General features: G+C 42.3%; 1 protein-coding gene across 1 annotated transcript; it reads left to right on the top strand.

Moving 5' to 3' along the window:
- Positions 1-539: 539 nt before the first annotated feature.
- LOC149871540 (uncharacterized) lies at positions 540-11266 on the top strand. Its single transcript, XM_090034622.1, has 4 exons — positions 540-590; positions 1960-2429; positions 3102-3204; positions 8840-11266. Exons 1-4 carry the CDS (start codon positions 540-542, stop codon positions 10442-10444), a joined length of 2229 nt encoding a protein of 742 aa, XP_089890748.1. The 3' UTR covers positions 10445-11266.
- Positions 11267-12507: the final 1241 nt, after the last annotated feature.

The raw sequence follows: 12507 nt of genomic DNA, 5'->3' as shown, positions 1-12507 counted from the left end.
TGTTTTCTCTAGGCAGCTGAGACCCAAGAGTTTAAATCAAAATAGGGTATAATTAAAAAGCGTGGAATAATTAGAGATTTTTTTCTAAACTGTATATCTGCAAAAATGGCTTCCCTGACTTCACTCAATGTTCCATAAAAATTCTCCAGTGACTGAAGTACGATATGCAAACTTTTAGACAAAAGAATGCCTTTCTAATGAGTTAGAACAATCATTGTGCTGGGCAAAATTAATCTCTAAATGGAAATATGGTTGCAGCTTTTACTACAGAGAAACTACTGTCCCTCCTCAATTTAAAGCCAAAAGGAGGCATGTGTAAAACATATATGCTAAGCTTGCACTATAATGAAAGAAACAGCTAAACTTCACAAGTAAAAATACTCATTGTGGTATTTCAAGTTTAGGCCTCACTCCAGTTTTGATAAGCTTTTAATTATTAATCAAGACTTCACAATTTGCTGATCAGCAGCCTAGGATTCATCAAAATGCTGAAGGCCTTTCGATTTGTTAAGATTATTCTTTCATTTTGGCTTCACAACATGAACTTTCTGATATTGGCTGATGAGGATAGTTTTGTATTGATCCTGTCTGTAAGCTCCCGAAGGGGTTAGGAACAACATTATAAATATTAGCGGGAGATAAAAATCTTGATGAGAATTTGCAGGCCTGCAGGTTTCTTTATTAACACCATGTCATCTTGTCAATCCACTGCCTTCTTTTCCCAATAGCATGTACTTCAGTACACCCTGGGTGGCTTGTGCCAGAAGTCAAAACAAAACAGGCTGACCTCTTGATGAACTTATGGAAAGGGCACAAATGCCTTCATGGAGTTAACTTATGCAAACTGGAGGGGAGAAATTCCACTTTGGTTGGTGCAATGAGAGGAAGCAAAGATACCTGCCGACCTATGGTTGTAAAGGTCCTGGCAAAACTCTCCCTTGACTTTAGGAGCACTGGGGAGAGCAGGGCTATGGCTGCCTCTGAGTAAGAGAGTTCATTGGAGAGGCAGGATGTGTTTGCTAATATCTTTGCCTGGACCAGGGTTGTTGGTTGTAGCTCTGTTGGTCTAAGGACATAGGCAGGCAAGTTCCTCGGGTAGATGTGATGTCTTTTATTAGACCAACTACATTTTTGGTCTCTTGTGGGCTCAGATCAAGTGTAGTCCTATGCTTGCCCTGCAGAGGAAATACCATGATCACCACGGTGGTTTCCTAGTCACACCCAGGGAAGACTGCTTTGCTGGCATGGGATAGTACCTACATAGGTAATGCATAGTTAACCCCATGTATCTGGGTCCACGATGGCAATTCTTCTTAAGCATTCCTGGGGATAACTGTTCTTCTGGCATCATTTAGTACCTGCCGAGGAGTTGGGGCTTAAAGCCCAGTTTAAGGAAAAGAGAGAGGCTCCTCCCTAGCTTGCTCTTGCGGCTGTATGGCTGAGGGCAGGCGAAACTCGGGGACACCTGAACCCCCTTTGGGCTTGGGCCTGCACATAGGATTTCCGCCAAACGACTTTGGAAATATGTGAAGCCCCTGGTGGGGGTGGAGGAAGTTTGCCGGTTGTGGGGCCACTTATGGTTCTGGTCTGACTCACGGATTTGGACTTCATTTGGTTTGAAACACAGAAAAATTATTTAAAAAACAAAACCCAGAAAACCTTGGCTTTATGCCCACTGTATGGAAATGGGAGAGTCCTCCTCCACTTGCTCCTGGGGCTGTATGGCTGAGGGCAAGCAAAATTCGGGGGCACCCAAACCCCTAGCTTCCCAGCTTGGGCCTGCAAGTAGGATGCCTGCTGAAGGATCCGGGAACATTTCAAGCCCCAGACGGAGGTGGAGGACGTTTGCCGTAGCGGGGCCACTTACGGTTCTGGACCGACTTGGATTTGGAACTTGTTTTGACTGATTTGGCTTGACGGAAAATACGAAACAAACAAACCCTTCATTTTTGACCGCAGCATGCACACACCCGCAAGAGACGGTCCTACCCAACCCGTCCCACGGGGGACCCCGCCGGGGGCAATGGCGCTGCTCTGCCAGGGTGCCTGAGCCCTTCGCCTGCTGCTGGCACCGCGTGGAGGCGGCGAGGGAGCAGCCAGAAACTAACTCAGGCGCCCGGGGGGAGAAGGAGGCGCAGGTCGCTGAAGTGGGCCGGCTGCGAGGCTTCCCCCAGCACGGCGCAGGCAGCAAGAGCTAGAGACGCAGCCCCGCCGCGCGCCCGCCGGTCCTCCCGCCTTGGCGCCTTTCAAACCTGCGGCCGCGTGGAGGCGGCAGCCGCGAGGGAGCAGCGCCCGCTCGGTAGGGGCCCGGGGCCAGGCGGGGACAAGGGCAAGCGGTGGCGGGGTCCGCGCTGCTCCCTCGGGGCATCCCTGAGCGCTTCCTTGCAGCCCCCCCGCCTCAGGAGCTGCCCTGGGCTGCCCGCGCCCAGGTGAGTCCTGGCTGCGCTCTCCGCGCTGCGCCAGCAGCAGGCACAACGGCTCAGGCAACGCGCCCGGCCCCAAAGGCTCTCTCACCCCCCCGGGCCCAGCCGCACCTTTGTCTTGGTCCCGGTCCTGCATGGAGCCTCGCCTCTGAGGCGCCTTTGCTGGACCACCCTCACCTCTTGCCTGTGGTGGTAACCGGTGGGGAAAGTGCTGGGGCTGGGATACCCGCCGGGCCAGCTGCCAGCAGACCAGAGCGGGAGGGAGCAGAAAAGGCAAAGGGCAACAGACTGCCTTCCGCGTCCTGGGTTTTACCTCACCTATATGGGGTGTTTAATGCCCGCGGGTTTGAATCACCGCAGTTGTGCTTAACTCCAGTGAATCAAACTGGGGTCGAACTTAGGATGTCAGCCCCTGCCTGTGCGAAATCACGCCGGCTCAGTCCCCGATTTGCATCTTTAATTCAACCCCTAATGTAAGTCTCCGGTCCTGCAGTCCTCACTTGTGCAAAATAACCCCTTGGAATTAGTGGTCCTTTTGCCAAACTACGCATGAAATGAGGAGGTACTAAACGGTGTGAGCCTTTTCAAGCACGGCTTGTAGTAAAAGGCATATTTGTTTCTCTAAATGTTAACCTCAAGTAACTCTGTAAAGTGATTTATTTTTTGCTAAATATTTAGAATACACTTGGAAATGGCTTCCAAGGGTAAAACGAAAAAGAAGAACAAGTGCTGCCCTTGCTTTTCTACATCAGCATTGCAGGAAGATGCTTCTGGAGAGCAGGTGTGTTTTAACATTTTACTTTGAGGACTGGGGAGAGAGAACTGACTTTGAAATGTGCTTGAACTAGCCAGCCCTAGATAAACCCCAGCTGCTAGTTGGTTGCTGTATTAGTTGCTCTTCTTGCTATTCCCTACCCTTGACATCCCCATGTAGAGTAATTTATATTGAAAGTTAGAGTCATACTCACTCCTGGCACATTAAATGCAAGTATGTTTCCTGATTTTTTTCTGATCTGGGTAGAGAGAACTCCTAACAAAAGATTTCATTTTGGATTGCCGTGAAAGGCTTCTGATGAAGGGGAGACCCCATTGACCATAGATTTTGAAGAACAAAAGTGAGGTTTGGTGTGCTAACATCCCTTTTTGCTGCCTAAGTGCATAGGTTCTTCTTTAGACTAGATCAGTAGTTTTCAACCTTTTTTCATTTGTGGACCCCTAAAAAATTTCAAATCAAGGTGTGAACCCCTTTGGAAATTGGTCCTCCTTTGACTTATAAGTGTGGGTATTCACATACTTTTGATTGATCATAGTCATAATTTGTGGACCCCTTAGAAATAGTCTGTGGACCCCCAGGGGTCTGTGAACCTCAGGTTGAAAACCACTGGACTAGAGGGATGCCAGGACTCCTACAGTTGTTTTGAAAATTTTCAGAAAGGGTGGATCTGTGTTGCCTGTCTTTGCTCAAGTGGCTCCCCACAACCCTCCCAATATTCTTTTGCATACGTAGTTTTCAAGGGACTTGAGTGGTACACCTTGGGAATAGGAAAGATCATAGCCTCTGTCACATTTTTGTTATTTTGAGTGTTACGTGCAGCTACCCTGCTGCCAATTTTCCAGACCCGTGGGGAGCCCTGAGGGCTGGATGTCACAGCCCTGTGTGTGATCAAGCTGGCATGCAGCTGAATACAGTGTGCAGTATTGGGTTAGTACATGGTTGCATCTTGCAGTCAGGGATGGGTTGGTATGCAGCCAGGTATGGCGTGTGGACTTGGATCAGTACACAGCTGGATCTAGCATGTAGGGTCAGGTCAGTGCATGGCTGGACCTGGTGTGTGGGGTGGGATTGGTGAATGACCCAGTCCAGCACACAAGACTGGGCTGTACGTGGTATTGGGCTGGCACGCGCAGGTGGGCATGTCATCACACCAGTAGACTGCCCCTATGCAGTACAGTTTGGGGGGGAGGTAAGCAGCTGACGGTAAAAGAATAGGTTAGGAATTATTTAGACAAGGTGGATGTGTACAAATCCATGGGGCTGGATAGGATGCACCCAAGGGTGCTGAGGGAGTTGGCAGATGTGACTGCAGAGCCACTGGCCCTGAATACTCATTGTGGTCAGAAGAGATCCCAGATGTTTGGGGAAACGGCATATATAGTGTCCATCTCTAAGAAAGGGAAGGAAGAGGATCCAGGGAACTACAGAGTGGTCAACCTCACCTTAGTCCCTAGAAACATGGAGCAGGTCCTCAAGAAATCCATTTCTAAGCACTTGGAGGAAAAGGTGATTAGGAACAGTCAGCATGGATTCATCAAGGGCAAGTCATGCCTGACCAACCTGATTGCTTTCTATGATGAGATGACTGGCTCTGTGGATTTGGAGAAAGCAGTGGATGTGATATACCTTGACTTTAGCAAGGCTTTTGATACAGTCTCTCACAACATCTTCCAAGCAAGCTAAGGAAGTATAGGTTGGATGAATGGACTATAAGGTGGATAGAAAACTGGCTGGAGCATTGGGCTCAAAGGGTAATAATTGATGGCTCTATGTCTAGCTAGCAGCCAGTATCATTTGGTGTGCCCCAGGGGTCAGTCCTGAGGCTGATTTTGTTCGCTTTCTTCATTAGTGACCTGGAAGATGGGATGGACTGCACCCTCAGCAAGTTTGCAGATTACATGAAACTGGGAGGAGTAGTAGTTACACTGGTGAGGTATGGCTACAATTCAGAGACCTAGACAAATTGGAGGATAGGATCACAAGAAATCTCAAGAGGTTCAATAAGATTGAGTGCAAAGTCCTGCACTTAGGACAGAACAATCCCATGCACACAGTACAGGCTGGGGGCTAACTGGCTGGGCAGCAGCTCTGCAAAAAAGGACCTGGGGGTTACAGCAGACAATAAACTGAATATGAGCCAGCAGTATGTCCTTGTTGTGAAGACGGTGTACTAGCCTGCATTAGTAGGAGCGTTGCTAGCAGATCGAGGGAAGTGATTATTTCCTCTGTTTGGCACTGGTGAGACCACATCTGGAATACTGTTTCCAGTTTTGGGCCCTCCACTACAGCATGGATGTGGACAAATCGGAGAGAGTCCAGTGAAAGGCAGTGAAAATGGTTTGGGGGCTGGGGCACATGATCCATGAGGACAAGCTGAAGGAGCTGGGCTTATTTAGTCTGGAGAGGGGATTTCAACTACCTGAAGGGGGTTCAAAAGAGGATGGAGCGAGACTGTTCTCAGTGGTGGCAAATGACAGAATAAGGAGCAATGATCTCAAGTTGCAGCAAGGGAAGTTTAGGTTAGGTATTAGGAAAACACTTTCTCACTAAGAGGGTAGTGAAGCACTGGAACAGGCTCACAGGCTCCCCAGAGAAGTTGTCGAATCTCCATCTGTGGACGTTTTTTAAGACCTGCTGTATAAAGCCTTGGCTGGGATGATCTAGTTGGGGATATTCCTGCTCTGATCAGGCGGTTGGACTAGGTAACCTCCTGTGGTCCCTTCAAACCATACTTTTCTATGATTCTATGCACTAGATCCAGCCTGCGGACTAGGCTCTGCACCATCATTTGTCACATGTGGCTAGAAAGGTTGGGTACCACTGCCCTACATAAATTCAGACAGATCCTTCATATATGCACATGAAACACAAGAAACACCAACTAAGATTGGTATAAATTAAATTTATCTAGTTGGCTTTTGTTTCTTTTGTCTATTAGCTGATTGTTGAATGCTCAGGAGAATGAAAGGCCTCAGCCTCTCTGGGGGACACATTTCAAGCTAGAAAGTTAGCTGTTGTCTCTGATCTGTTCAGTCTTATCCATTTTATTGCTGCCGCTCTTTCCACTCTTGCTTTTCCCAGATTCGCCCCAGAAACCAGGCCAATTTCTCACAGGTTCCTGCTTAAACTGACCTTGCTTTTTGCCTTTCCCAAGTTATGCTCAAGTTCCCACTCTCCTCTTTATTATTTATGGGGAGGGTGGGCGCCTGTTTCCAAACAGCATCAATTTCATGCAAAATATTTCATGAATAAAAAGGTTAATAAGATTCATCCACAGCTCAGAAGCAAAGATGATTATCCTGTGAGAATGATGCATTTCCATAATGTCAAAATAAATGCAATACTTGAATCTTACAATTAATTTAATACAGTTTTTAGCAATTTAGTGATGTTTCAACTGAGTTCAAACTGAAAATGAAAAGAAAATTATGATGTGATAATGAGGATTAATTAAGCAAAGAGATTTCAGAGAAATATAACTTTCTGGTAACGTTTAGTGTTAGCAGGAGTCTATTCCTCTACCCCTAAATGGTCAGTTCCCCAATGATGCAGAGGTATTGAAAGAAAAAAACCCTTTTTATCACCTTCCTGTGACTTGGCTTTGTAAATAAGAAATGAACATGACTGATGCTAGAGTTCTCTTAGAGCAAATAGGATGGTTTTGTTCTTGTAAAAATGTGGAACACTTGGGAAAAGGATTTTATCTCTCTAGTTCTGGTCTACCTAGAGGATAATAATCTGATATTGCTTCCAGTTACTCTATTAGTGCAAATTGCTGAAGTTGGTCTGCTGGCTCTAAAGCTTCCAACCCTGAAGATGCTCATATTAGAATCGTTTTGCTGCCTTAGGATGGAATTTCCTTGGAAACCTAGGAAACCTATACAAAAGTGCTGTTAAAATAACATTATTAAGATCAAGAAGTATTCTACAGTTAGGAAAAAACAAAAACTAAGGTTGTTTTCAACATTTTTTCACTCCCCTTGCACATATCCATTAAGACCATCATTTTTATTTAAGTGATCACGTACTGATTTTCTTTATTGGGCCATTGCTTTGTTCAGTGCTTAGATACAGGCAGGAGACAAATGAGGTTGTGCAGTGAAGGAGAATTTTGACTGCATGACCCTTTATTTGTTGCAGTCTCTGGAAGGTGTGTAGTGAATGAGGAAGGGGATTGCAGTAAGAAAAAGCGAGCTATAATGATAACAACAATTGAAAGTTATTCTGGAAAATTGGAATCGTTCTTTGTCTGTGCCACAGAGTTCAGTGTGTTGCTAGTCAAGTAATTAAACCACATTTTTCACAGGTGGTTACCAATTGAATGTTTTCTCATTTCCTGGGTCCTGAACCTGAAATCCCAAGGTTTGATTTGGAGGGCCACTGAGTACTAAAAAATGAATTGCTGAAATCTATGGGAGGTATATTTTTAACATATAAAGTACAATGCTATGCCAGATACTCGGATGAATTGCATTCTATGCATCCCAAATTGGGCGCCCAAAATGAGAGTGTACTGTTGACCTAAAGCTCTGTGCCTCAGTTCCCCATCTGTAAAATAGGGACAATAAATGTCTTTCCTCATCACCCAATAAAATTGCTAATATTTGTGCGACACACAGATACAATATGGATAAGCTCTAGGGAAAATACCATGAAGAAAAATAATTCCGTCTTCAGACCAGGTTTAAACATGGTACAGTAAATTAGATATGGCCATATATTGAAAAACAAGAAGTAAGTAAAATAAGTAATTGCTTAAGTAATCACTGTCCACTCTGCAAACTGAATAAGGCAGGTTTCTCCAAGAAAAAACAGTGGCTATCAACATAAATATAGACTATATCATAATGCATGCACACAAGGGGTTGAAATAAGTTTGCTCAAGCAACTTTATTCTGGAATATCTTAACTTGCTTCATTTTTTAAAACTTAATAATGCTTTTTAATATCATGTTTTGTATGCAATTTGCCTACATAGTGATTTACCCCTAACTGTGCTGACCTCAGCAGTCTTACCTGGGGTTCTGGGGGCCAGGGGACCACTTCTGCAGCCAGAAGCCTGGCCAGCAGCTGGAGTGTGGCTCTGGCTGGCTAGGCTCCAGTTTTGGAACTGCCACCATATGTGCCACACCACTTTCTTTCTGCGTGGGTTTTTTTTACCCTGGGATCTCTCAGGGTCAAAAAAACCCTCTGCGCTGCAAGATAGCAGGGTGGGGAATGCGGCCATGATTGTCTGGATGTGGCCTATGTGTCTCAAATTACTGCCACAAACAGCTGTCTCAAGGTGTTCAATATGAGCAAGTTGAGTCCTCTAGATACCTTAACTTTTTTACCAGTGCAGCCTTCACACTATATGGATGTAATTTCTTTGTATTTAATGCTATATACATAAGCACCAGAAAACATATGAAAATAAATTTATCCTGTCCGCAGATGTGGAACAGCAAATCACACAGCGGTATGTGAATTTTCAGGCTTTTCTCATGAATTTTTTATTCCTTCTTCCACTCATGAAGTGACATGGGATAAGGGAACAGTTAGTGTGTGTATTGATGTAACATTTCGGGAAATAACTGTGCATAATTAATTTTACATTTATTATTTATCTGTTTAATCTCATTGTTTATTTCTTCTTTATAAGCTCAATGACTTAGAGCCAGATGAAGAAATTAAGCTTTTATATGAGTTTGGAAGCTATCTTGATTACATTGAAACCCCACAAAAAGGCTGTGACAAAGTGAAAAGCAAATCTAAAAAGTCTGGAAAGGAGTGGAAGACACAGGAGAAACAAAAGAAAAATAAGCCTGATCTCTGGAAAGGAAAGGAAAATATGGGCACATATGAAGAAAACACTACCAAAGACATTGATATTAAAAAGAGTAAACTTCTTAAGAAGATCAAGCATAATACTGAAACACAAAATCAGTTGGACTGTACAAAAAGAGACTTTTGCAAGAAGCAAGACACTACTGCTCTCCCTTGGATTTCAGTTAAAAAAAAAGCAAAGAAAATAAAGCTTCTTCAAGATACAAGTGCTTTTAGTGGCAATCAGGAGAACTTTGGAGAGAGAAATTACAAACGTATTAAAAACTCTAAAATGGTACATAAAGGTAATAATATTCAAGTCAATCAAAAGCACCTCTGCCTTCCTTCAGCTCAAATTTCCTTCGTAACTGAAAAAAGTGAACACAAGGAATTAAGTCATAGAGAGAGTTCTTGGCTTCAGACACCTTGCAAACATGCAGGTCTTGATTCTGCTGTACACAGTTTAACTGGTGGAATCATAGCGGGTTTTAAAAAACAAAGGAAATTGAATAAGGAAGTGCCAGTTTGTTGTTTACTAGGAGCCAATGCCACTGACATAAACAACTGTACTAGCAGTATAGAGCCTCTTTTGTCCTCTAGTCCAGCAGCTTTGGAGATTAAAACCTATGACTCAGAAGATGAATTCAATGTGGGAACCCTAAGGGACAAGGGAGCTTCCCTCATGACCTCAAAAACTGAAGCAGTATGTAACAATGTTGATCAGAGTCAAGAGCTTTTTATAACTCAGAAGTCTTTTTTGCCAATACAGATTCCCAATAGTAACAGTAACTTCTTATCAATTTATACTCAAAACCATGCTAAAGAAACAAGTGTAGAAAGAAGTCACAAAAAAGGAAACTATATTGATACTTTGCAGTTTTCTCAGGCATCTTCAAACAGAGAAACTTGTGATGAACACTCTCAGATTTCTCAGTTCCGTTTGACACCGAGTAGGGGAGGAGAGAGAAATTCAGCTATGCGAGAGCGTGCAATTCAGACAGAGGACTTTTTCAGCTGTCCAGCTCTTACTTCCTCTTTACTAATTAGAGACAGATTTGCAGATTGCTGTGAAAAACCACTGGACCTCAGTTTGCCTTACAGAACTAGATCAAGTGCAGGAAATACAGGAAGAGCATCCTGTTCCCTGGAGGGTGCAGGTGATGGTGCTCATGTATCCTCCAAACATGTGTTGGAGCCTATGTGTCTTATACAAAATCATCCTGCCAGTCTAGCTCTTGATGATGAAAGAGGAAATGATGTGTTTACTCAATCTCGAAAATCAGATGAGGTGAAATATGTTCAGACACTGCTTAATTCATCTTATTTCTTTAAAGTGAAGGGTGATTCAGACATTGGAGCTTCTAGAACACCTTTACTGAAGCCAAGATTAGCGAAGAGGAAAAACACTGGAGTAGGTGAAACAAGATTGGAGAAGTTCTAATACAGAAGAATGTTAGTCCCACTGCCCAGATAAGATTGTTCTTTTGTATACGTATTTTGTAGTTCTTCAAAAATAGTTTTTATGTCAGATTGTCTGACTCTTTCAGAGCAGCAAAATCTATCAGGTGGCCTGGAAAGTAGTACATTTGTATATTGTTTATATACAGTGTAATATACTGCAACACAGATCAGTACAGTTTACTTCCTGAATTCAACATAGGGCTTTTGTCCCCAGTAACTTTTAGATAAGCATGGTCTGTTCCTCTTATGTATTTTCACTTGTGATCCAGTTTACATCCTGTTAAATTAAACACAGGTGGTTTTAACTTTAGACACAATAATGTTTTCTATTGCCCATGCTTGTAGGAACATATCTTCTCATAAAATTTGTAAAGTGAATAGTTTGATCTGCTCACATGCCGAATAATCGTATGCTGCTCAGTCACTAAATTGTTCTGTGTTAGGGTTAGCTGTCTGTGAAGTTATTTCCGCAACTTAGAATACAAGAACTGTTTTTTCCCCAACTCATATTACATTATTCAAGTAAATAGGGAATGTATTTTTATAAAACAAAACATGACTAAAACTTCCATGCTATCCATTTATAGTTGTGTACACACCATAGCAATTGTAACCATAGCAGTTGAACCAGGATAGTTCTATCTCTACAAGTCTTCAAGTCAAAGAAGATACATATAAGTCTTGAACTAATTCATTTTAGGGTAGGTTGGGTTACATTTATCTTAGCTTTCTTTTCTAGAAATATCTTGCAAGACTACACTTACACATATATAGAAATGTAATAAATACTGCTTCCTCTGGGTTTTCCTGAATCAAATCCAATATCGTTCAGATTTGCAGGGGGGGAGGGGGGTTGTATGATCTGTTTGACTTAAAACACTTTTATGCTTAAATCACCAGACTTTAGAATAGGAGAAACTAATGTTAAAAAAAAATTGTTAGTGTTCGTTCACAAAATGAGGGGTGTTATAGAAATATTCTCAGTTAACTCTGTTAATTATCCTTTGTACTTAGGTTGTAGATTTAATATTCAGTTTATTTTTTGATTGTATTTGTTATAATAGTTAATTCTTGAAGAAACTGATAATGTTTTTTTTAAAATAAAACATTGCAGTTTATTACATGAAATGGCTTTTTGGTATAATTTAAAGACTATTTTTGGGACTGACAGAATATGTTCTATACACAAATTACATGCAGGGGATACTCCTCATGGTTTGTCACACAGCAATCCAAACCATTTAATGTTGTCTTTAATTTACTTTGCTTTTTATCCACAAAGGAATTTACTTAAATACCCTATTGCTCTTGTAGAACTCTGCTACTTTTTCTTATTCTTACATTTTAACCACAAAGAGAAATCTTCAGTTCTCCACAATGCTTTAACAGTACTGTTTTTTTCTCATAATAGGAAGACTTCTTTATTTGTATAAACTATACTAGGAACATTTCCTAGCATGAGGTAAGTTTGGAATAAGTGAGTTAAGCCACAGTCTCTGAAACAGGTAAACAAAGTATACTTTATACATTATTGCTACTCTGTGTGTGTGTCTGAATGTGGCATTTTGTAAAATACAATAATTTAGGTTACATATGTGAATCAGTCATGTTCTCCTGCACCAGTGAAAACAAACATTATCATATGCTTACATCAGACATTAAGAATGGATGTGAGGATGACATTTGGGATCAGAACAGTAGTAAAAGGGAGGGATCCAGTTTCACATCTTTTTGGGTTGCAATGTAAACTAATTTTCGTAGGAGGTTTTCAATTTTAGTGTATGTTTGCCAGTTGAGATAAGTGAAAGACTAGTCTTGTAATCAGTCCATACTCAAGTGTCCCATGGATTTGAATGTAAATTAGTGAGTTGAGTAAGTGCAAAACACATAGTCACATTTAGTCCCTACAACCAGGATACAAATCATGAAGCTTTGTCATGAAAATAATACCATTACAAATGTATTGTTTAGGGGTGCACCAATAGAGATTTTTTGGGCCAATACTAATGGATGATTTTTAAGAAGCCATGTTGGCCAATACCA

The sequence above is a fragment of the Crocodylus siamensis genome, chromosome 2, assembly GCF_052110815.1.
Source record: "Crocodylus siamensis isolate JL-2025a chromosome 2, ASM5211081v1, whole genome shotgun sequence".
Classification (NCBI taxonomy): Eukaryota; Metazoa; Chordata; order Crocodylia; family Crocodylidae; genus Crocodylus; species Crocodylus siamensis.
Note: the sequence above shows the minus strand (reverse complement) of the source record. Positions and strands in the feature narration are given on the sequence as shown.